Source organism: Wyeomyia smithii, chromosome 2 (assembly GCF_029784165.1).
Source record: "Wyeomyia smithii strain HCP4-BCI-WySm-NY-G18 chromosome 2, ASM2978416v1, whole genome shotgun sequence".
Lineage (NCBI taxonomy): Eukaryota > Metazoa > Arthropoda > Insecta > Diptera > Culicidae > Wyeomyia > Wyeomyia smithii.
Window position 1 is genome coordinate 212,378,037 of NC_073695.1, and position 26,766 is coordinate 212,404,802.

The 26,766-nt window shown below is 35.3% G+C and overlaps 1 protein-coding gene across 2 annotated transcripts; it reads right to left on the minus strand.

Moving 5' to 3' along the window:
• Positions 1-4,822: 4,822 nt before the first annotated feature.
• Positions 4,823-25,614, minus strand: LOC129724752 (elongation of very long chain fatty acids protein 4-like). Of its 2 annotated transcripts, none has more exons than XM_055679900.1 (6): positions 25,202-25,614; positions 7,112-7,312; positions 6,880-7,042; positions 5,818-5,989; positions 5,633-5,760; positions 4,823-5,573 (listed from the first exon to the last, which is right to left on the minus strand). In XM_055679900.1, the coding sequence occupies exons 2-6, from the start codon at positions 7,291-7,293 to the stop codon at positions 5,355-5,357; spliced, it is 864 nt and encodes a 287-aa protein (XP_055535875.1). In that variant the 5' UTR covers positions 7,294-7,312; positions 25,202-25,614; the 3' UTR covers positions 4,823-5,354. The 2 variants fall into 2 exon arrangements, with proteins under 2 accessions (XP_055535875.1, XP_055535874.1); XM_055679899.1 differs by lacking the exon at positions 25,202-25,614 and adding an exon at positions 18,813-19,345 and having other exon boundaries at positions 4,829-5,573.
• Positions 25,615-26,766: the final 1,152 nt, after the last annotated feature.

Sequence of the window (26,766 nt, forward strand, 5' to 3'; positions counted from 1 at the left end):
CTTGCTGTGAGCTGACCGTTCCTCTACTTTCATTATATTTCATTAGCAGACTATATAAACAAATTGCACAGTCAGCAATGACCTGTATAGATATGATTGTAATGTATTCAATGCTTCATGTGATTCAAAACGATTACTTCATTTGAAGTTAGAAGTTTCATTTTTAGTGGATTCTAAATCTAAAACTGTAACTACAATCTATGAATAAAGCAATAACAGTCTCTGAGACTTAATTTACAGGGTTTTCTCAAGTTTTGTAGATTTTGCAGTATAACTGAGGGTACTACACGTAATGCTTAAGTGACGTTTCGAAGATATGAAACGCCTGCATGTATGTACTACAAAAATATTCGGAGTTGTTCGAAAAGCCCAGTTTATACTTTTTGTGAAATATTTGTTTTAACTTGCAGAAATGGGGCGAGAACACTTAAATATTGATAAGAAGGACTTATACCAATTCCAAGCAATACAGGACAACGGTTTTAATAGACCATCATTGATCAGGCTAAAATTTTGCACATATGTTCCTCTGAGATAGAGATGCCATTTTATGCTATTAGTTTTTTTTTATTACGACGCATTTTTCAAAAGAGCTTATACAAAAAGGTATCGATGATTACAAATATTTTTAGAGCCAGAACGGTTTGTTTGATCGGTTTAACATCTTTGGCAAAGTTGTAGATAATAATCTTGTCTTTCTGAGAAAAAATTGTTTGATCACGTATTATAAATTAACTGTTTTTTATCTGAACCTAAACGGCTTGTTTGATTTATATGATCTGCAAGGTTGTATTTTTGTCGTATACAAAAAAAAAATTCTTGAAAAATAAGTAAAAAAACTACAAATTCAGTTATTTGTTCACAAAAACAACAAATTGGTAAAACATTTATGCTTGTTCGAACTTGGTGAAATTTAAAACCAAAAAAAAAATATAATTTTCTAAAGGAAATGTTTTTTGAAAGGACAAAATTATTATTTGCAACTTTGTCGAAGACTCTACCGTGCTGGATCGAAACCCGTACAGTATCGAAATCCGTACACCGTGATGTTTTTCTTCAGTTTTAAGCATTATAAAAATGAAAATTTATGTGATGATTACATGTAAAATATACATGTAACTATCATATGAATGTTCATTTTTATAATGCTTTACTGAAGAAAAACATCAAGGTGTACGGATTTCGATACTGTACGGGTTTCGATCCAGCACGGTATACCAATCAAACAAACCGTGTAGACACTAGAAATATTTTTTATCATTTTTAGACACTCGGCGCAGGACATAATCCCGAATTGTGATGTCCGGTATTTTAACGTTTGACGGTTTGTTTGATTGATATAGTGTCCTCGGCAAAGTTATAAATTATAACTTCGTCCTTTCAAAACAAATACACACTGTAGAAAAAAATTGGTAGAATAGAAAGTTGCTATTTAAAAAAATTACAACTTTTTCAGGTTTTATTTCACCAAGTTTAATCATCAATGTTTAGCCAATGTGTAGTTTTAATTAAAAAAAAATAGATCTTAAAAAATTATTTTGAAATTTTCAGTATATAACAATTTATTTAACAATTTTTTCAAAAGAGTTTTTTTCTCGCGACAAAAATACTATCTACAATTCTAACATCACATATGTTTTTGGTTTAGTTTTTTTATATAATTACAACTTTTGTTTTCTTCTCTCTCCATGATCACAAACCATCAATGTTTAGCTAATTTTCATCAAAAAAAGATTTCTTCAAAATAAACTTTTCGCAATAATTCCTTTTAAATTATCTTTCTGATTTCTTTTTCAAAAAAAAAAAGCTTATTTTCATAGTGTACGCTCATGGTGTTTCTCTACAACTGTATTTCTATATTTCAACAACTTTGCCGGAGACTTGAAATCGAATACACAAATCGTACAGGCTCTAAACATATTTGTGATCTCCGATACCAATTTTACATAAGCCATTTTCAAAAATGAGTCGTGATCGTGATTAAAAAACTGGCACACTCACGGTTATCCGGACAAAATTACTAACATGTTCGGACATGTTCAGCATGCAGTGCTGCGGTGCGCTGGTTGGTCTGTTTGCTGTGGAATGATATCTAGAGAAACATTTCAAAAGGTCCTATCTACTTTGATCGATTTTTTGATCGATCACTTTCATTCAATCACCACAAACTATCAAACACCTTTTATGGCACGTGATTTGCACAAGTTGATAGCGGAGGGATCACTCTAGCCTTCTGAACGAAAACTACGCTTGGGAGAGCTACTAAAGTTGAACCATTACCAAAATAAAAAGACGCTTCGGAAAAACGATGAAAGCAGATAGGACCTTTTGAAATGTTTATCTAGATATAATCGAATGAAATAATCGAATGATAGCTCTGTCTTGCTGCGCTAAAATCAGCTGCGGTTTGAGCCGGTTTCCAGCAAGAGTCATCCTCTCGGTTATACAATGAAGACTAAATTTATGCATGCTAGCTTTTGTTCGTGTCTACTGAGAGTTAAACTTCCGATTGGCGTGCCTTTGTGGACTAGAGCGAGTAAAACAGCAATGTCAACAACAATAAATTGGCTATAAAGTCAAATCGTTCGATTACTTTAGCGTCTGCTGTGCTAAGGAAGGCCTTGTTTCAGCTCTAATTAGTCGAAATATGTGTTCCAAAGGACGATACATTTTTCATTCACAAAATTTCACAAAGCATCACAAAATTAGAATTTTACACCTTTTGATGAACGCATATTTCATTTTCCATTCGACTATTGTAGGAATGATGGAATTCCATTGAAAACTGATTAAGTTTAAGGCATTTGAAAGTGTATAATTATTATGACTTAATCATCAATGTTTAGCCAATGTGTAGTTTTTATTAAAAAACATAGATCTTAAAAAATTATTTTGAAATTTTCAGTATATAACAATTTATTTAACAATTTTTTCAAAAAAGTTTTTTTTCTCGCGACAAAAATACTATCTACAATTCTAACATCACATATGTTTTTGGTTTAGTTTTTTTTATATAGTTACAACTTTTGTTTTCTTCTCTCTCCATGATCACAAACCATCAATGTTTAGCTAATTTTCATTAAAAAAAAGATTTTTTTTAAATAAACTTTTCGCAATAATTTCTTTTAAATTATCTTTCTGATTTCTTTTTCAAAAAAATTGCTTATTTTCATAGTGTACGCTCATGGTGTTTCTCTACAACTGTATTTCTATATTTCTACAACTTTGCCGGAGACGTGAAATCGAATACACAAATCGTACAGGCTCTAAACATATTTGTGATCTCCGATACCAATTTTACATAAGCCATTTTCAAAAATGAGTCGTGATCGTGATTAAAAAACTGGCACACTCACGGTTATCCGGACAAAATTACTAACATGTTCGGACATGTTCAGCATGCAGTGCTGCGGTGCGCTGGTTGGTCTGTTTGCTGTGGAATGATATCTAGAGAAACATTTCAAAAGGTCCTATCTACTTTGATCGATTTTTTGATCGATCACTTTCATTCAATCACCACAACTTATCAAACACCTTTTATGGCACGTTATTTGCACAAGTTGATAGCGGAGGGATCACTCTAGCCTTCTGAACGAAAACTACGCTTGGGAGAGCTACTAAAGTTGAACCATTACCAAAATAAAAAGACCCTTCGGAAAAACGATGAAAGCAGATAGGACCTTTTGAAATGTTTATCTAGATATAATCGAATGAAATAATCGAATGATAGCTCTGTCTTGCTGCGCTCAAATCAGCTGCGGTTTGAGCCGGTTTCTAGCAAGAGTCATCCTCTCGGTTATACAATGAAGACTAAATTTATGCATGCTAGCTTTTGTTCGTGTCTACTGAGAGTTAAACTTCCGGTTGGCGTGCCTTTGTGGACTAGAGCGAGTAAAACAGCAATGTAAACAACAATAAATTGGCTATAAAGTCAAATCGTTCGATTACTTTAGCGTCTGCTGTGCTAAGGAAGGCCTTGTTTCAGCTCTAATTAGTCGAAATATGTGTTCCAAAGGACGATACATTTTTCATTCACAAAATTTCACAAAGCATCACAAAATTAGAATTTTACACCTTTTGATGAACGCATATTTCATTTTCCATTCGACTATTGTAGGAATGATGGAATTCCATTGAAAACTGATTAGGTTTAAGGCATTTTAAAGTGGATAATTATTATGACGCTCTCGATGTTTTTCGTTTTCCGATTTGCACCCCTCTAATGATGCCGTTAGACATCATTCTACGTCAAAAAATATAATAAAATTGTCCTATGTTGCATGAAATTGCTACTTAGCTCTTTTGTTGATTCATGGAAAAAGTCACTATAGCATCGAATTTCTGGAATGCTATGATCTTCTCAGCGAATTGAAGTGTTTTTGCCTCTTTTCGAAAAAGGTTGTAGCTATGATATTACACTTAGAGATGGAATCATAGCATCGGTTTTCTGGAATGCATTATTTTTAAAGTTATAAGGTAGGCAATGTATGGGATTTTTTCGAGGATGCGAATAATGAACACGGGCTGAGGATATGATTTAGACTTAGAAAAAAATTTCCTCGTCCAGACGAAGAAGTGGCGTACGGATTACATTTCTTTTCGGATTCTGTTCGATTTAACATTTGGGAAAAAGAATGATCTCAGTTACATGTAGAAACTTTTAAGGGCCCTGTTTTTCTGTGAAATGAAATCTCCCTTCATAAAGTTTTGAAGTTCTAACCGAATTCACTAGAGGAAATTGTGTTTCAAGTATACATTTTATCAAGAAGATGTGTGATAGTCTAGAAACAAGTTTTATTTTTAACCTTTTTTGTTCTGTTTTAATCAAACTTTGAAGAAACTATGTGGTGTTTGACATAAGTCCGGATTTGATTAACTGATTATCGAGTTGAGTTTTGAAAATTGGTCCGGATTTTTATCATTCAGGTTGGTTTGCTTAATAATGAGAAATGTGGATAAAAAAGCTTTATGCCTAACAATTCGCAAGAATTCTACAAAAGAAAATCCTACTTCTTTCACAATTTTTTTTATCCTGAATAAAGTTTTCTGACCTGAATTTGTACTTATTGTAAGTCAAAGAGGACTCTCATTGGAGTGGAAATGGATTTAAATCTCAAATTAATATAAACATACGTTCTCAGCAAGCTTTATTTTAGTCATTTGTTTAACATAAACATAGGCTTTAGACTATTACAGAAACACGTCTATCGTGATATCAAAATTATACATTTAAATCACTGAGTTCACTGCTGTGAAGTGTGATAATGATCCATTCTCCCCATTCGTTAATCCTATACGCGGTACGTTTAGCAGCTAATTTGGTAATCGAAAATAGTCGCTTTCTCCGATCCTCTCTATTCGTCCTTGTTTCTCGAGCGTAGGTCCAAACAGTTGGCATTGATCTCAAACTGCTTGATGGGCTGTCCGTTGAGATAGGCTTGCGCGTAAAAGTTACCGAACAGGACGATGAACGAAATCATGTAACCGATCAGGGTGTAGTGCATCCACAGCGGGAACTCACATCCCGTGACGATCCCGTTGATTCCGAGCAGCATCGCAAAGGTGAACTGAACCTGTTATAGGGTGAATTGGAATGAGTTGTGTATAAGGTACCTCTGATCGGTCGACTTACCAGTTGAAGCATGGTGAGATACTTCTTCCACCACAGATATTTGTTCATATGTGGACCGATGGCAGAGAGACCATAGTAAGTGTACATAAGGACGTGGATGAAAGAGTTAACCATGGCCGGTAGGAAGGCTGAAAATAAAAAAGAACATCAGTCTTCAGGGGGCGATAACAAAATTAGATACTCACTGCTTCCACTGGGCACCCATTTGACGCCAATCCACCAGAACGAGAACATAGTGCTATGATGATACACGTGCAGAAAGGTCAGCTGGTTATCTTTCTTGCGCAGGATGAAGAAGAATGTGTCCATAAATTCCAGTACCTTAGAGAAGTAGTACCACCAGACCGCACCAACGATCTTTGTTTCACATGTGGGATTTCGAATTCACCAATGTAGCAGCGCGTAAAAAAGAAATTAAACCAGAAATACAAGTTAACGAAAGCGAAATTAAGCAACGACGAAGGGTTGACTCTCATCGAACATGACAAATTAAGATCCTCTGTCTGCCAGCCTGACACGGTAACACAGCAGACCAATAACTTACTGTAAGTGGAAACTGTACACACATGGTCCAGTGCCCTAGCATGCATTCATCTTAACGATCGACCCCCGGGAGCCGATCAATGACCGCAGGAAGTATGTCAACAATAATTTTCGATTGATAAATTATTATCGCATGAGACAGTGCAGTAGTGCTGCATATCCCCGCGCTATCTTTTGCACGGCTGTGAATAAACAGCCACCGATGCACACAAGGAAATGGTTGAGAAATTTCAATGGGTGAACAATGAAGAGGATTGTAAATATGAAACAAAAATCGGCTGTCCCGTGTTTCCAGATTTACTGAAAATTAAATCGATGGACCCCCAACCCCCCAATGCTACGTTACTGTTGCGAACTCTTCGCTTCAATCCTTTAAAGCACAGTAGTTGATCGGGTCATACGTTTTTCGTGTCATTTTTTGCTTACGGTAGATTGACAAAGTTGTGAAAAGTTAAGTAAGCTGCTGAATTATTTCTTTTTGATTCTTCTCTTCCATGTTGAGCTGTCTGGTTAACGGCTATTAAACGGATTAAACGTTTATTTTATGTTGCCTAGAGTCTCCGAAGGTTGGTAAACTTATTATCAATTATATCATCCAACTCCAACTGGGTTGTTAAAAAAGGCCCCATATTTTCAAATAAATCTATTTCCTTCGACATTCGAAAATCAGCCATAGTATTAGGATCAACTTTACATCGACCTACCCTCATTTCAGGACCGCTGAAGCTCTGCTTGCACGGTTCGCAAATGTAGCTATAGCTGAGCTGTATCGAACCGATGAACAATTGAAGGCAAATGTACAGATTTAGTAGTGCCATCACTAAGTTGTACGGTATCAGCACCGAGTTGAGATCGAACGGTTTCCGGCTAAAAAAAATCACAAATGAAATGCCACATGATCATAGAGATAATGCCCCGTGTGCATGTAAAACTTACTCTCGCATCAGCTTGGGGCCGATCCAAACCACGAAAAGATAACCACAGACGCAGAGCAGGGTTGGCACAGGAGAATCCACCAGCAGCCAACCTTTCGTTCGAGGATCCGCCAGTGTGAGGGTCCATTCGTAGTATCCGAACACGTCGTAGAACGGTATACTTTCGGTTGTTCGATTCGTCATGGTGAAATGTGTCGATGGTCTGAAAACATGGTAAATTTTTTGTTTATTTTTCAAGCGATGGAAACGATACGTTCAAAACTGATTTGGTAATTTACGAATCTTCGTTGAACGCGTTCTGTCTTCCTAGCACAGATCATAAGGATTTCAGATAATGTAGGTATTTTTCATGGATTGGTCGAGCTAATGCATTGTTTCAAGCAGTGTAGATCTGCAAAATCCCGGACGATGTGGCGATGAAACTAACTTGTTTCGAAGCTTGAACGTGATCTTGCGATCTAGCAGAACTCCACGATCGTAGATATTATCAATGCATTCGAGGACAGTGAAGGAAATGAAATGATTTTAAGCTGATTGTTTTTTCATCTTGAGTTGTGCACATCATGAAGTGCACAGTTCATGACTAAAATTGTATCCTCTCAATACGTAATAAAATGTTGGTGCCTTGGTCACTCGGAGATGACAAATACAACAGTTGACTACATACAACTCTGAGAATAGAGTGATGCGCGTTGCTCCGTTGTAATTCTCTCTTCGTACGTGGCGCATCGTAGGGAAAAAACGATAGCAACAAGCAAAAGAATAATTGAGAGTCCCATAAATGTTGGTTGGATTGCATCTCGCATCGCAGTGACGCAGCAGCGATGATGCGGTGCGGTGATGATGGGAGGGAGAGTAAGTAGTTCGGATGGTATTTTTTTCAGCAGGTTTTCTATAGCAGCCAAACAGATACCAAAATGTGCTATGTTTGTTACCGAGAAATCATACGTTTGTTGTATTGCGTTGCGATTTCGTCAATGACATTACTCACTAGTTTTTGTTATGATTAGTGAATGGAATATTTTCCTCATACTAATTTGGGTAGTAACGTTATGGAAGAGTGAACGGGGATGGAGTTTTGAAAATCTTTGAATAATGCTTGACTTGCTTTTGAACTGGTTTTGGATGCATTATTGCAGATTTTGATACTGCATTTTCACGTTTCAGTGCTGCGATTTTCAGGTTTAAGTGCTGTATGCCAATTGTGTTGAACCGAATATATTTGTACAGAAGTACAGAAATAACACCGAGAGGTAAAATAAGGCTTCTTTAGCAAAATTTTTAGCAAAAATTTGTAGAGGTTTGTAGAATTATCATTCTTATTAAACATATGCTGGCAACGACATTTTTATTATCACTGGACTTGTTTATTCATACTAAATTCAACAAGGAACTTGGAATATAAGCATAACAACTCAGATCTTTTTTTCCCTTCCTTTTCAATTTTCTATATTTCTGAGTACAAATGACATAAAGTATTTACAGATCAAATTTGTAACGGCTAATTTAACAAACATATTTACCCTAGTAAAAATGTTATGCAACTTAAATCCAAACAAAATATGGCAAGTGTTTGTTACGTCTAATGCCTGATTAATACCTGATAAAATCTGCAATATTTTGCAAATCATTAAAACTTTTTCTATCTTTCACAAACGTTCGAAAAACATAGAGGAGAAACAATTGGTATGATAAAAAGCTCATCGAAGCTTTTTTCCTGATTGGTCTGATTTCAATTAGTCGAATGTTCGCGGAATACCAGTTCAAGAAACACTAGTTAGGGCCAACAATAGTGGTCTTAAAAGGCTTCGCGCTCATTCCACAGCCCTCCGACCGAAAAGCATTGCCACAACGATTATAAGGTTAGTTTCAGAGCTATATGCTCTGTACTGAAAACAGTTATAGTTTGAACCTTTGTTTTCATTTGTTTTGTAAATATTCGAACTGTTATTAAAATTTGTATACACTTGTAACAGTAAGGAAAAAATTCTTAATACATATTTAGAAGAAATTTGTTTTGTAAGTTCTCCGTACGTCACAATTGAATCAGTTGTAACACACCCTGTTGACACAGTGCGTCGATGGTTCGATTTTGGTAACATATTTATTTGCTTTCATTGACCACAGGGGATTTGTTTCTGAAAAGTTGGTTGGGTTTGTAACGACAGATGTTGTTTGGCCATAATGGGTCAAGTAGGAGAAACATGCTGTTAGTGATAAATCAAACGGGCCCATAACATCAAAATTGCACAAAAGCTTGAAAACTCCGAAATTCAAAGAGTAGTAAATCTAGAATTTGCTTATATTAAAATGTTTATCTGACTTAACACCAACTAATTATACGTAAGGAATTACCCATCGTGAAAGAGTTGAAGAGGTTGTTTATTAGACACGACCGCAGAGTTAACCTAGAATACGACAGCCTGTTTTAAGTCAATGTATTTCTTGCAATAGGTTTGGGAATACACTCAATGGGGTTAATCAATTTAATGGTCTCTCTGTTCCAGATGACGTTTACCTCTACAGACGGCACTGGTAACGACAAAGAACAACAGCAGAAGCTATGTGCAGCTAAGCAGTTTCACTTGACGCCATATCCAAAACAAGAATGAAATTGTATTGTTTTGTGGCTGTCTTTTGTATCAAGTTGCACTGAGAAAGCTTAATTTAGGCAGTGGCTACGATGAGGGCCAATAGTGCATTCCCGGTAACCTAGGTTTAATACGAACAATTTTCTGCAGTTTCCAGTAGCGTAGATAATTTTAAAACTGATCGCTGCAAATAGTAGGACTTGAGCGAAAAATTATGTGATTCAGGTTCACTGGCGCAAACATTCTTCAAATAAATGTTAAAATACACTCAGTAAACTTTGAGGCTTCGCTGAAGTCAAAAGAGGTTAATAATGTTTGTCAATGCCATTTATTGACAACTGAATATTGTTTTTTGACATGGCAAATTTTTGATTTAGTTCTGAATGATTTACTGTGTAAAATCAACATGAGATGATTTATTTGAAACTATATATGATAATTTTTATCGCTATACTGCTAGTCACGCACGCTATATAGCTAGCCACGCACGCTGTAGATATGCACACACGCTATATAGCTAGCCACGCACGCTATAAACATGCACAGACATACTATAGACATGCACAGACACGCTATAGACAAGCACAGAAACTATATAGCCATGCACACGCAAGCCACGCACGCTATAGACATGCACGCGCTATATAGCTAGCCACGCACGCTAGCGACACACGCTATAAATATTCACACACGTTATATATGTGCACACACCCTATATATACACCCTGGAAGATGGTGGCTTCTCAAACCACCTGGCGGTGCGAGTCTCATTTAATTTCTGGCTGTATTCACCCAACGATATCTGAATTGAATTACCACTGGTGGGGTCCAACTCAGATCAAAAGGAAGCCGAACTGAAAAAGTTTGGTTCTGCAACTAACCACTACCGCCGCCGCTGTTGCCCGCTGCTGCTCCGCGCCGCGTTTGCCCACTGCCATCGCTGCTACTGTCCGCCGCTGCTGCCTGCTGCTAGTAAACTGAGATTGCTTGAGGAGAAGCAGTCTCTTATATAGCCCAACGAGTGCATTCCTGGCTAACTAGGTACTCCATTCTGTCGTCCTTTTCAGGGAAAGGCAGCAAGCAACCAATCAAAGGTCGACATTCATTAACGTTTCGACAAGGTTCAACAATTTTCAATAATACAATAGTTCGAACAGTCAGATTTTAATTTTCTGCATTTGGACGGTTGCTTAAATGATTTTCCAATCGATTGCTGCAAAAATGACGGAAATCGGTTGAAAACTGACTGAGTTTAGAACGTTTGAAATTGGACAATTTTCGTGATGCTCTCCATGTTTTCGGTTTTCGAAATTGGATCCCTGTATTGAAGTTGAACCCCTATATATGTTGCCGTAAGACGTATTCTACGTCAAAAAAATCAATTTTGTCAATGATCAAGGAACAACTTTATTTGAAATAAAAAGTCTGTCTCTCTCTCTCTCTCCGGGGAAAACTAATAGTGTCAGAAGGATCGTAGCTCTAGCCCCGCAATTGTCCTGTACACTCAACAGTTGGCTGCGAAGTCTGTGTATAATAAACAGAAGTTCAAATTTCAAGACGGAATGTAGCACCAAGGCATTGCTTTACATTATCAATACACAAAATTTAAAATTGTTAAAAAAGTTGTTTAAGTTAATATTTCCGAAATCTCATTTTTTGTTATGAAAACACTATAAACGGTTTGCTAAATATTTGTTGTCTGACCATGGCAAACTGAGAGAGAAAAAGTTACGATGGCAGTTCATAACGTTAATGACTTTTGGCCGATAGCTACTATTTTCCACCGCCGTGCATCGGAAATTGCCATTCTCCGCCACAAACATTTGCCGAACTTTTTCGGATACATTATTTTTTCTTAGCCCTTTGTCCATCTTGACGCCTTATACCAACAAAAGCTTCTAACCAACTAGCAATTTGCACTTGCGCTTGCACCTACCAGCTACCACCAAAAAAAAACCCCGTTGAGTTGAGTGAGAGTAGGAAAACACGAACTCTCTTTCTTGAAAAAAAATCCCCATCATTGGGTAAATATTTACGATCCAATTTCTCTTATTCATTACATGTTCATAACGCGACTAACTTTATATTCTCAGCTGTGCACATAGAGAATAACATATATTGCGTGCTCCCACGATGAAAAGTACATCCTAAGAAGGAAGGCGGAGAGAGTGCACCAGTAACGATTTTTTTTAAATGGTGCACTTTTGTGATCTTCGTTATTCACCTGCCATGGAGGTCTGTTTGCAAATGTGCGAAGAATAAGAATAACTCGCACACTGACGACGATGTCAACGCATCATAGGCTTGGTTTATACGTATTCATTAGTCGCTAGAAGCGATTTTTTTCCATCGGTGTTCGAGGATAGTTCTTTTTATCAGGTAATGAAATGAAATTGGCACATAACAACGATAGAATGTTATAACCACACATTTAACAATGCTTTTTGTTAGCTTGTTTCTGTTACACTAGCCAGCAAAGGAGTCTAACAAGACTTGCAGACGGTAAATTTCACAATCTGCAGATCGTCAGCATGTTCTAATTTGCTCCCGGCAGAATAGTGAAGTTGTTGAAGTACAATACAAACAGCAAAGGACCCAGATTACTGCCGTAAGGTGCGGAAGTGTGCGGAATGCGGCCTAAAAGATACGAGCTCAGACACGAAGGCAGTCTCTCAGCCACACTGAGTGCAGTATTCTGTGTCATAAACGGCGTATATACATATACATATATATACAGCGTCGACTTGCGATCCAGCTTCCATATGTGAGATACGGGTACTTGTAAATTCGATCAAGTTAGTCGACACAGGAGGACCCGGCATAAACCCCTGTTAATCAATTGAAATATTCTAGTGCTGTATTACACTGCGAACGATGATTTCGAAGAGCTTAGACAGCACCATCAGGGACACCTGACGCTGCTAATTCAGCGTCAGACTGTGTGGTACAGCCCCTGGAGAGCGAAAAAGAAAAATTTGCGACAAACAATTCGCAAATTCCGTTGCATTCGAAGATTCTGTGCCGTTCAAGACCACATTAGAAGGAATGGAAGAGCTTTTCCTCTTTAAGTTATCAAGGGCAATTTTTCCGGTTAAAACCTGAGGACCCCTCGAGTATACAACAACAAAAAAACGAACGAATGCTGTACTTATGTTCATCATGCAGTGGTTTTTCAATTTTATCGCCTTCAAGTTAGATATTTCGGAAGTAAATCTGGAAATCCCAGGCAATCACTAATATTTCAAACACTATCTCAAATCATGTCATTACCCGTTTTCGTTCAAAATTGTGCTTTTTACAAAGAATGTTTAAATTCTTACGAATGATAAGTCTTAATTAAAAAGAAAACATATCTTAACAATTCCTACCACACATCTCTAATAATGTTGTCACCATGTTTGATTGGCCACACAAGAAGAATGGTGGAAGATTTATTATTTGATAATTATCAAATGCCCACTTCAGTTACAGCCAAAACCTTTTTTACCAAAAATGACCAACTAGCCCCGCTCTACCCTACAATGATTTTCATTATGATTTTTGTAATTTTTTCTTGAAAGGCACTGTTGAGTCTCAATAATCTCCAGAGCGTATAACATGTTTTCTTCGTAACGAAAACCCAAGACGTCACGTAATATGCAACTTTGGACTACTGGATAAGCCATATTCCACGTGGACTAGTTTTTGGTGATTTTAGACCTCCCTCCTCTCCGTGGATAACCGTTTGTATATATATTTTCTTGAAATTTTGTATGAATCTTGGACTTTCTTCAACATAAACTGTTTGCGTGGAACGTGAATGGCCCAGAAATTGTATCGCATATTTATAAACTAATTCAACTTATTCAATTGTTCAATTTTGTTAAAGCAGCGAAGTTTCACTCTAAATTCATCAAAATAATGTAGTGATCAACGTCACCACGGTATGATGATGAATGTAAAACCTTTAAAGCATTTTTTTTATCGTGACATTTTCAAAAATCCACTGTACTAACACGAATTCGTTCAAATTTTATTTACTGTTCAGAACGTATCAATTAATACAAAGTTTTTGCAAAGCAGACAAACCTGCCAAAAATATTCCGCACAAGACAATGTGTGTAGTTGATCGAGGTGCGTTTTACAGCAGGCGCAACAGAAGGAGCTTTGAAAACTAATAGCTTTCTACTAGCTTTATTGGATCAAACACCACGCCGGAAACAAGGAGTTCGCGATTTGGAGTCCCGTAAGTCCCAGCTTTAGTTCTTGTTTATTTTTCGTATTAAAACATGCATACATGTTGCAATACTTAAAATGTTGTGCGGTAAAAAATTGAAATTAGTTCGTTAAGTAATTATTTGTAGCAATTATGCAACACAAAAAATTTTCCCTTGGTGCTTTAAAAGCAATAATGAAAAATTCTCTAATATTTTGTACATGTTACGAGATCACGACTATCTGATAATGGGCGTTAGAACCACACGCAAAATTTTCACTTGTACTATTAGTAACAATAACGAAACAATCTCCTTTTTGTAACGCATTCATCTCTAGTTAACACAACAATACATTATATTCCATCACTGATTCATCTGGTGTGCGTATATTATTTTTTTGTCGTACGCATACGAAGTAGGAATAAAATATGACAAGAGCTGTCAAGTACCATGGAATGGGGTGAAATTGATCACCTGAAAATTCGTGATAAAAAATACTAATCAAAAGATACTGATCATACAACAACAGGCAAATGCATTTTTTGCAAGATTCACATAACTGTCAAAGCTTTGCAGTTTTACATATTTTCGAAAAATTCTTCTAACTCAGTTAAACTCAATCAAATTTGATCAAACAAGTTTTCAAGTAATAAAAAAAGTGTTGAATTTACTTAAAGTAGTTTTAATTAAGGGTCAATTACGTTAAATTTGGAGAAGTGAGTAAAGTTTGATAAAAGCTCAAAAAATATAATTTTCAACAATGATCATTCTATACCATTAAAGTAATACTGATGAATTCGCAGGAAACCACAAAGATGTTAATTTCAGAGCTAATTTTTGAGCTTTGGCAACAAACTGAATTGAAATCGATCTAACGATGATCGAATGAGAGCAAATTTAGTAAACCAAAATGAATAAATTTTAACCTGAAATATTGTTATTTTCGTTTCGAATCTAGCTGTGATTGATATTTTTTAGTTAAGGAATTATCGTTTGTCATGAACATATCGAAAAAAGAAACACATTTTCAATAAAATGTATGGATTTCAAGGGTGATCAATTTCACCCCGATTTATCTCATAGTACCTTATAGAATTCTCGATTTTATTTCATGAAGTTGACGATAAAACTTTCCCCCTTTTCATAAAGGTTTTCTATCACATACTAGTACTTGTTTTAAATATATACTATTCCGAGAAAAATGCACATGAAGCTAGTTAATTGTAAAATATAATAGAAATTCAACCCGTTCCATGGTATATTTCTTATCTCTCTTAGACGGTATGCAAACATTGATTTGCTTCTTAAAATCATATTACGATCTGTAAACTGGATTAGAGAAAAACACAAACGTTTGTATTTTTTTCAAACAGATGCAAGCCATGATGAAAACACCTGTTTGTGAATGCAAAACTAGTGCCCATCTAGAAAACCCATATTCGCATCTCCATAAACTACGGTCTCATATGCCTAATTTGCGGTCATAAGATACAAAAAGGAATGACATGGTGCTCAGAAGTAATAAAATCATCTCCGCTTGTTTTGGGTGTAGAGTACTGAGCAGAGCTGCGAATTTTCGCTGTCAGCAACAGAATATAAGTTGAAATTGAAAGCTGTGAAAATCAATTTCAACACAAACGAGCTGAAAATTAAACTACTTTCAGTTTCAATCAGTTGACAGTTGAAATACTGAATACTGCGATTTCGCGCGCGCTGTGTTTTAGCGATATGTTCGTGTTTGAGAATATAGATGCCTTTTTACTTCATCGACTTCGTGCATTGGATTGGCTCAGATCAAATATATTCAACATTTTTCTAGACAATATCATTTTTTTCCACTGACATGATTTTCAGTGAGAATTGACTCGGGAGACGCTCAATATCAGTTTCAACTTGAGAGAATGAGATCGTTGTGTGATTTTCATTTTGTAGTTACGAAATTTCGCAACTCGTAGTGAGGGGCAAATATAGGCACTTAGTTGTTTTTGCAACAGAACTAATTTCAGGAAACAATCATAAAATTCGGTTTTGTTTCCTTGCGGTACATGAACCTTTTGTCTTCATAACATATTACCAGAGTTTTTCAAATTTCCTTTGTAGCCTGAGAATTTCACTTTTTAGAAAAAAATATTCAAATGCGAAATTTTACCCGCATGCGTGGCAAAAGTGCCCAGTAGACGGGGCAAAAGTTCGCACTTGAAATCCTATTTTCTGGGGATATGTTTCGGAATTTATAAAATTACTTTTGTATACCATTTTAATAGTTTTGGTTAGATGCTTTCAAAATGGTCTTTCCGCAACAGATTCCACTTGGGCTTCTAGTGACTATAGAACCAATTAAAAGATAAGGTCCAATACCCAGTGTTGAGAAGTCACCATTTGTGATTGGACACACATACTCATTATTACTAATATTTATCATAAATACTTAAGCTACTAACAAATCCCTCTCCTAAAAAAAATAAGGTCAAATACCATTAATTTTAGGTATGTTTGCAAAAATGCTCAGAGACATGTAAAAGACTCCAGATGCCATTTGAATTCCAAGATGGCGACTCCCGATTTCTAGAAAACAACCCAAATGAGATTTGAACCAATAATTGTAAGATTCTGTTTAGAAAAATCATAAAATTCCTCAGTTTCGGATCGTATACCCAAAAAAACGGATTTCCGGGAATAAGAAAATTGTTAAGACGCTAATTTGAAAGTAGATAAGGTGCTGAATCTTTTGATGTTTGACTATCGAAATCGGACGAAAATTGCAAAAGTTACAAAAGTATTAAATACCGCGTCGGGCAGATGAGTGTTTCATTGTCGAGCACATAGCGGTTAATGAAAAACACTGGGGTCTTATTTCAAGCGGGTTATTTTTATGCGGTTTTTTTAAAACGACTTTTTTACGCGATTTTTTTACAATAACGCGGATTATTTTTACGCGATTTTTTTAAATAACGCGGATTATTTTTACACGATTTGATAGATTATTGTTACGCGGTATTAAATTGTATTAAATTGTCAAAAACCCAAAACAAAGCTACGTCATTTATGCATGCTCCCTTTAAGTAGTAACTGGAATCGAGCTGCAGTAGTTTGAAATTAATTTGATTTAACTTTTTTTTGAACTAACGGTTTTAGTTTAATAATATTAGGAATGAATGCGATGAACCGTTGTAGTAGATGCAAAAGTTATGTCTAACTAGGCAACTTTGCATACTTTGGTTTCCTCCAAATAAATCTGGACTTGTTTTTGAAAAGGTCCGAAAGCAAAACCGGTAATTTTATTTGGCTGGAGTATCTCCCAAGCGACGGTCATTTCTACCAGTAAGAAATTATAGAGAGGATATCGCATTTTTACCCGATCTTTTAACTATTGTATGTTGTTGTTATGAACTTTTTGTTTTTGCTTTGCGAATACAGTCAGGTTTTTGTTTACGCGGGCATTCGTCCAAAATTTGTATAAAACCGCGTTAAAAAGACTAAAATGAGTTTAAAAATAACGTAGAAAATCGTCCCAAAACGTTTGAACTAGACTGAATATGATAGTGGTCAGTCTAGGGGCCAAAATGCAATATTAAAAATCTTCAGTATTTACACCAATAATTGTGATTTTTTTTGAGAACTTATATGTGATTGAACGCGTTGAACGCGCGTCTTCATCACTGATTGTGACATGAATTCACAACTTTTAATGCTAACAAGGTTTAAAAATACAATGAATTGGTCGTTTCACAAATTTACAGCATTCGGAAAATAAGATTAATTTATCGGGGTGCTGAAAAAAATAAAAAAAAAATAAAAGTACATCCTGTCGAAAATAATTATGATAAAATATATAAGTTAGATTAAAAATATAAAACTATGCCTTAACTGGGGTCTATTAGAAGCAGAACTTCAATTCATTGCATTAGAAGCATTTTTTTTTAAATCACTCAGGCGTTTACAGTCAGTAGCTAAAAAACAACATAAGTGTATCGCAGATAACTAAACAATAATTAACCATGAGTTAGATAAAACTAATGAGAAAAATATTAAAACTTATTACCAGGCTTTAATAGTCTTTAAAAATGACCTTTCGCTAGACAATTAAATTTAAAATAACACACTGCAAATTTAGAAGGATACACTACGCATTCCCAAGACTGCAGGTTAACAATTCGTTTTTTCACTTGTATCAATATTTCCAAGAATTATGAAACAAAACAATTATTTAAATGTCCTAGAGTATCGAACAATTGTGTTTCAGAAAAGAATATTAGTAACTTCATTAGGACGTAGGTATTTAAAAAGTATGCTTTAATGGATTAACAGTGCGCTGACAGTAAGAAAAATAAACAGAAATACTTCGTTACATTTTTTTTTTGCTATACAACTGTAATCAATTCAAACGGCTACTGTTGAAAAATCAGAAGGCTACCGTTCCAAAAACAATGTCTAGCGAAGCACAAACAGTCGATTTTTCTCAAATAATTGTCAAAAGTGCTCAGCACTATTAACATTCTTCCGTACGGAGCTGATGGACAAAAACAGATAAATCAAACCGAAAATCGTACCACTCAAAAAAACATGTGAACACACTAAATTTTTAACTAACTTCCAGTTTTGCAGATATAGAAAATAGTGCAGTTCTTTTAACATTAATCATAAAAAAATACATTTTTCTAGAACATTCAGACGCATACAGGCTGCGAAAATAAATAAACTTAGATTTGCTCACAAATGTTACTTAATTTTTTTTTAACTTGTCTCAAACCAACGTATTCGCTCACGAGTCATTTTATTTTCCGTTCGAAGGTACGTCTCCAGACTCTCAATGAAAGTGTGAAATTCACACTACACGCCATCCTCGCTCTTATTATCATTGTTCACTGACACAGTTTCTGGTTTCTAACAATATACGATAAATACCGTGACCCACCCTGAGTTGTGTTACAAAATCGATCTTCACTCTGTCGGCCTGCTGCTGGTTGATCTACTCAAAACATATCACCCGGATTCACAATTTCGGCACTGGCACTAGCTAGTTTCACTTCTCGGGTACTGCTTCCTTGTTTGACTTTTCACCGTTCGTAAAAAGATTTCAACGACCGTTTCCACTATATCCAATAAATTGGTGACGAACTCCGGCCGGTCAATATTTGCACTGTCTTTCTGCCCGCGTTGGGTCCCACCAAGCTAATGGGCTTGAACCTGTGCAGACAGACACGGTTGGAATGCGATTACTAAATAACCGGCAGATATTTGTTCTGTCACTTTCCTTTAATTACCCGACAGTAGTGGCGCGCCGATCGTGTGAAGCAATCAAGAACCCGAGAAATGGGACCCGCGGAAGCACACTTGTTTGTACACTTTTCGCGCAAAATTCCAACGAATCGCTTGCGCTTCGTTTGTTGCTCGCGCTGGAATCGCGTGGTGTGCTGCTCAACGGACGGATCTACAATGACGAAGTAACGTGATCGTGAATTGGGCAAGCTCAAAATGCTATCTTATTCGTTGTTGTTTCGCTTAGCACTGCACTGCCAGGTACTGGCTCAGGTGTAGGAGAGCATCGCGATTACGAGACCTAGAGGGCAGTTGGGACGTTGAGTAGTACAAGTGGATGGTGTTTTTCATCATTGAGGATTGATAAGCTAATGTTACCTTTCTGAGGCCGTTGAAATTGATTTATATCAACATTACTTAATGATAGTTAATGATGTTACATTTGATAAGAATATCAGAAAAATAAGTATGTTTTTTTTAGAACTGTTCCGAAACATCAGTTGGTCGAATAGTACTTAGAGCAAGTATTCGGTATTCAGCCAAACGTCATTCCGTTATTTTTAACTAAAATCTCTCAGTCAACTATTTATTGGATTATAGTAACAGTTAAACAAATTAATCCGCTGGCAGTTTGAAGGTGCTCTATTTCTTTATATTCTCGATAAACAAGTAACAGTTGTTGGCTGATTTAAATTATAAAAATATTCGAAGGAAAAATAATTTGTCTCCATGATCGACTAGAAAACAGGATTTTTTGATTAAAAACGAGCTTTTTTATAGAGCTCTTTTAGTTCCAAGTGAATGAAAATTCCAGTTCAATACTGTCAGAAGCGCTAATATGACTTGCTTCCTCAATGTTTGTCATATTTCATTATAACCAGCAAAAATTATACAATTTTGTATGTGGTTCAGTGGTTAGCGATGTCGGTCGGCTAGCTCTCCCACACGGTTGTGATTTCGGGTTCGATTCCCGATCAGATAGATCATCTTTTCGAGCTAGAAATTCTCGACTCAGCACTGGGGTACGGTGTATCGTTGTACTTATCCTACAACATGCAAAATGTGCCAAAAAAAACATTAGGTATAACGAATTCTCTCAACTAATCTAGTTGATCGATTAGATTATCCGTGCGTTTCGTCTTCGACTCATCAGTGTGGGGCAGTTCTACTTGAACCGTCCATAGACGCAATGTCTTATAGGTAATACTACTTGTATAGTAAAGTTGTAGTTGATCGAGACCGCTATTAGCCCTCCAGGCTAGCGTGCGATATTGTTGTTGTTGTTGTATACTAAAAAACCAAAGACCCAACTAAAATTATATCTAAGAACTCAAATTTAGTTCGAAATTATGAAACATTTACATTTTTTCCATGCGTCTAATATCATGAAATATGTTATGCTTGAAGAAGAAGTATCTTAAGAACAAAAAACTTAGTCTCAGGGTAAAGCTCACTTTCCTTATAGTTTTTTCATAAATTTAGCTTTGACATCTTTTGATTAGAGTTTTTTATTGGATTTTCCGACTTCTTGTTTTGGAAAAATATTGATTCTTTTAAGTTTTAGAATAAAAATAAATTAAGATTGACAATAAAATAGTACAAAGCATACAGCCCTGGGGGTTGAATGAAATGGTGACGTGGGACTAAACACTGTAATTAGAGAGATTTTTTGTTCCAAAAGTGGCAGAGTCCGCAAACAGAATCAATTCGTTTGTTCGTATATTTTATTATCAGCCTTTAATTTTTTTTTAGAAATATATGTAACAACATTCGAAAGAATTTCGTTCAAATCTTGGCGACATTGTGCCTGCAGTGATTTCTGTTCAAACACGGCACAAGCGTATCGTTGTTGTTTAGTAAGCACCAGGAATTTCTTTTAATGCAAATCAGATGCAATTCTATTTCCTGAAAAAAAAACAAATCAAACCAAATCTTTCAAATCCAATAATTTTTACGTTGTCATAATAAATGATTCATTTTTGTTTTTTTGCTTGACAGATTTTTTACATTTGCTAACAATTACATTGTATTACGAAGACAACTAATATACATATATTAATTGTTAAGTTAGAAATGTCATCTAACAATGTTGAAATGAAAAAAAATATATTATATAAATTTTAGTAAATGGGTCACAAATTCCTAAGCCTTCGTCGACTATTCTATATAATTGTATTTTTAGGAATTCACTCTTTCGATATTATGCCAGTCACGATTGTTCAGTGAACAATGAAAATAAAATAAAATAAAAATAACTCACAATTTATAACCGTTGCAAAAAGTTTTAATCCTTGTTGAAAAATCTATGGTTGCTATGGTAACCATAATTATGGGATCAGCGATGCCAACCTTTTTTTAAAAATAACTGGAAGAATTGAAAATAAAAACTGGAGAAAACTGGCTATATTGTTTGATTTTCAGTTCAAAAATGTTGCACCATACTATTGCATGTAGACAAGGAGAGGGAAATAAAATTTTTTGATGATGGAGATTATAGTCACTGGCATACTTGAATTTTCGAAGATGTTAGTGGAGTTTGGTTAAAATATCACAACTGAGGGGCATGAATGCAAAAATACTGGAAAGACAATACATGTAGAAGGAATGTATTCAATAAGTGTGGTGATGGTGACGAATAAAAAACTGAATAAAACTGGAACAATTTTGAAAAAAAAAACTGGAGATATCCAACCTTTAGCTGGCGTTCTTCAAAAAAAAAAAAACTGGAGTTATCCAAGAAAAACCAGTGGGTTGGCAACGCTGCATGATATAAACTATAAATTACCATCAGCAGCAGCATCGCAGTTTTTTCTTGACTGCACTATAACAGAAATCGTGTACCGCTGCAATGATAGACCAGCGGCGTTCTGCTTCACTTGTACTGTACAGTACTGTTGCTTTTACTAGCATGTTTTCTTTCAAGACTCAAAATTTTACTAGGTTCTAACAGCAATAACAAATTGTTTTCGAAAGAGGGCAGTTTCAAACTTTTCAAAAAGCCTTTACCATCGAGACATCAAATTGGTCTGAGTTCATGGGAGCAAGTATTTGACCTGTTGAGACGGGGAGACTCTGTAACTTTTTCATACTGATAGGGGAGGATTGTACCAAACGCACCAGTTAAGCATTTACGCAATTTACAGCTCTTCTAATCATTTTCAAGCAGCATTGAACGTGTGAGATGATTGTAGGATCTATATAATGCATGTTAATGACGAAGTTAACTCTACAATATTCGATTTCAATGTTATTTTTGGTAAAAAAAACCATTGCCACCAAACAAGCACGTGACCAAGACGCACCACAACAAAGGTCAGTATGCTCCAAAGCAGAAGGCTAATATGCCACTAGCAGAAATCAGGACGCAATGTGAGAAGCGCTTGAAGTCTCGAAAGTAAAACCAAAAGCAATGGAACATGCCCTTAGTTGTCCAGCAATCTCCTGCAAGCTCTTCATAGTGCATTCTGCCCCAATTTTAATTTTGATCGTTTTTAGGTAAAAGTTAACGAAAGTTAGTGAAATAAATTGAAATATCGATAGTATTATAAATTCCAAGAGTGCGAAGGTTGGGGGAACCACAGTTTTTCGTATTATTTACTAGTCAGTTAATCATCAAAGCTTATATAATATTCATGAATAATTACATGTTGGACAGAGCCACAGCCAATTGTACAGTTTTTAAAATATTCTAGTCATTATAACACATTTTTCCATATGAAAACTGTAGGAAAGCTTGGTTTATATGAGAAAAGCGAAGAAATTCGTCATTAAAAGCCACATGTGTGAGTATTTTCAGGAATTATTAGCATCGGTTATCTTTCTCAACTGGTGCGTCTTGTACGGTTCTCCCCTATAGAGAATATTTCAGTTAATGGTTGGTGTCTAATCATGTCGTCTGTTCGAGTAAGTTTGTCCTTTAAACTTTTTATCAAATTTTACCACTGAGCAATGAAATAATAATAATAACTATCGCATTATAAAACTGTACAACATTTTTTTCCATCTCACAACATATTGCTTTTTATCCATCATGTTATGCTGTTATTGTCGTTTGAAATCTGACGTAACATTCGTCATTTTAATTTTCAATTTTACAGAAAGAACCCCAGTGTGGAAAACAAAGACGTAGTCCTACGTTAAAAATGTTATCTTAGGTTTTATAATTTTTTCTTTTCTTATGTCTGTTATCAGATTTTTTATTTTTTTTCCTATACTCAACTTTTTCTTTAATAATTGTTTGTTTATTTCATTCGCCTTCTATGTTTTTTGTTTTTATTTTTTTTTTATTTTAAGTTTTATGTTTCTATTTTTTGTTTTTTCCCATTTAATTTTTCTATTCTCTGTATTTTAATTTTCTGTTTGATATTTTACAATAATTTTATTTTTGTTTATCTCTTTTTTTCTGTTTATTACTTTATATTTTCTACTGTTATATTTTTCTGTTATTCCATTTTTTGTTTGTTTTTTGTTACTATTTTTTATTTTTCGCTATCTCGTTTATAGTTTCTGTTTTTTTACTGTCGGTGTGATGTTGTTTAATAATTTATTGGTTTTTCATTCTCTTCGTTGCTCTTTCCCATTTACATTTACTTGTTTCCGTTTAATGTTTTCTATTTTCTTAATTCCTGCTCTTCTGTTTCTGTTAATCTATTACTTTTTGCTCTTTCCGTGTGTTTGTTTTATTTTCTATTAATAAATGTTATCTCTTTTCTTTCTATTGTTATCAATCCGCTGTTTCTAATGTTGTGTCTATTAACTTCTACCTCATGCTTTTAGTTTTGAGTTTTTTTTTACTATTTTCTTTTTTTTCTCTTGTTTCCAGGTGCCTCTTTTTTGCTTTATAGTTACTTTTTCAAATGTTTTAGTTCTAGTTTTTGCTTTTTTCTTGGCTTCTCTCTTTTTTTTTGCTTCAGTTTCTTGTATCATCACTATTTGTTTTATTTTTTTCTCTTTTTGTTACCTTTTCATGCTTTCTTTCTTATGTCTTATTTCATATTCCCTGATGTTGTAAAATTCGGTTTGGTTGTTCGTTTTTTGTGTTTCTCGTTCTCTCCTCGATGTTAAAACTGTTTTTGTTGTATTATTTTTTTGTATCCTGTTTTCTGCTTCTTGTTATCTCTTTCCTGTTTATTAATTCTTAGTTTTTTTCATTTTCTCGTTTTCAGCATTTTTTACCTTTGTTTTGTTTTATGTTTCCTCCTTTTTTGTTTTCTCTTTTGTGTTGCTTGCTTGGTTGGTTTTACCATTCGTTTTTACTTTCTTTCTTATGTTTTTTGTTTATATATATATATTCTTTGTTTGCTGCAAGCATACTTAAACATACTTTAAATATTTTTTTGGTTGTGATGTTTGGTTTCTTTTTTCCTGTTTTTTTTTTCAAATTCCTCTATACTGATTTTTCCTTGACTCCTCCTTTTTGCTCCAGTTTCATTATTTGATTTTTATTTTCTCTTTTATATCAACAGCTATATGCATTCTTCATTATGTTTTCGCTTTCTGTTCGGTGTCGCTCTAATAGAGTTTTTTCTGTGTTTTGCCTCCTTTTGTTGTTTTTTTCGCTTGTCTGTTTGATTTCGCTACTCTGTTTCTTTTATATCTTTTGCCTTTTTTTTTATTTCTTAGTTTGATCTCTCTCTCTTTTTATGCGATTTTTTTTTTCAATTTTATGTTCTGTGTCTAGTTTTTTTACTGTTCTTGTTTGTTATTTGCTTTTTGTTTTCTTTTTTATGTTTTCCGTTACAACTGTTATGTTTTTCGTTTCTTGTTTACTATCATTGTTACCTTAAGTTTGCTTTTAGGTGTTTTTCTTTTTGCTCAATATGCTCATTAAAAACCTTAAAATCTGGAAACAAAAAACAACACTATTTCCTACTTTCAGCTTTTTAAGTTCTGTTTTTTTTTACGTTTTTTGCATTCTATTTTCTGTTGTTTTTTACTCTTTTCTGTCCATAAGTTTTTATCATTTGTTTATTATTTTATTGGTTTTTTATTGATTCTGATATTTTTCTGTTAATTATATTTTCAGTTTCCAACATAAAAACCTACTTCGCGATTGATAAATACGGTTTTTATCTTCCTCCTTGAGAAAATGTTTGCAAATTATCTCTGCTGCTTGTCATGGAAACGTTTACTTCCATAAGATGTATTCATGTTTGCGTTTTCTTACAAGATAAATTTGTTCAATGGTCACAGGCTGTTTTCTTGTCACCAACAATCCCTAAACGGAGATTTATGCTTTTTTTCTGAGTAACGGTCACAAGTCACAAGATCCGCACACATCAACACCCCGCGAGGCAGCGCGTGCAAATATTAATTAATTTACAGCCGCCAAGACTCGACATAGCTCTTACGGAGTGATGTTTGATCTTTTCTATCGTAACAACTCGCGAACCGACAACGGTTTGCCATCTTTCCGTCACGTCCTTTGTTGCGGACTGTACAGTGTCCACTGACCGACTGGCGCGATGAAAGGGGCAAGTGTAACATTAAAAAAATCTGCCGGACATTCATCGCCTTGCTACTAAACCCAGGCGAAAAGGCATTTTTCACTTACCTATTCCGTAACCGACAATGAAATCAATTTCATGTGACTGATTAGAAACTGTTACACAATTCTTGAGCTGGGGGAGATTTGCTGACACCATAGCACTGACTACCTGTCGCGGACAATAAAGCGGTGCATGTTATTGGCAAGCTTCGTAACTTAGACCAGATAATGAAATATGATTTACAGCGCATTACATATTTTGCATCGATCAGGTAAACATTTGTGATTCTTTTTTTATTGAAGGTTATACATACTTTACAATAGATTTTTCAATTTGCTGTAAATAAATAATTAAAAGGGAAAAAGATTTTTAACAAGGATTTGTTGATTGATGTTTTAGCCTTTTCCCTCCTCTCTAAGTACATTTGCAAATGATAATGTTCACGCGACGATTCCTTCAAATCAGGCATACTAATTATTTGATTACCTGTAGCACCTCATGACGGATGCCTCGCAATACTTTAAGGTTTCCTCTCCGCTAGTTCAACCGGTAATTAAGCTAGATGAATTTAAGCACCGCTGTCCGCCTCGCGACATTTATCTTAACGATTCGACGTCGATGCAGGTTTGCTCATCTTTCATTTATTCTAACTTAAAAAAGCACTAAACAGCTTAGAAGCCCAATGTAAACATCGCTTTATTGGGTGCGCCTCCTCTTCCCGGTTGCAGCCCAGTTCAACAGTTCAAGATCGGCTCAATTAATTCATTGCGCCAATGAAGGAAAGCTTTCGCACCCAGTTGAACTTTTATTACAATCGAACTTGCACCTCCTACACCTGCGAACAAGGATGATGATTGAAGTTAAGGTTCATCCGGTGTAGGTCTGAGAAAACCACCGACAACTGACCCTTTACACGGCTGTAAATTGCTGTTGGTCATTGGGAATCAACATTTCTGCGAGCAAATGGGAAATGTTGACTCAGTCTGGGGTACTTTGAATGGAGAGTGACGCCGGTGCAGTTGGTGCATAAATCTTGAACTGAATGAGCTTGACTGACAGCTTAGCATGGCGGATAGTGCAAGTTCGCACTTGTCTCCAACATGCGCAATCATCATCTGGTAA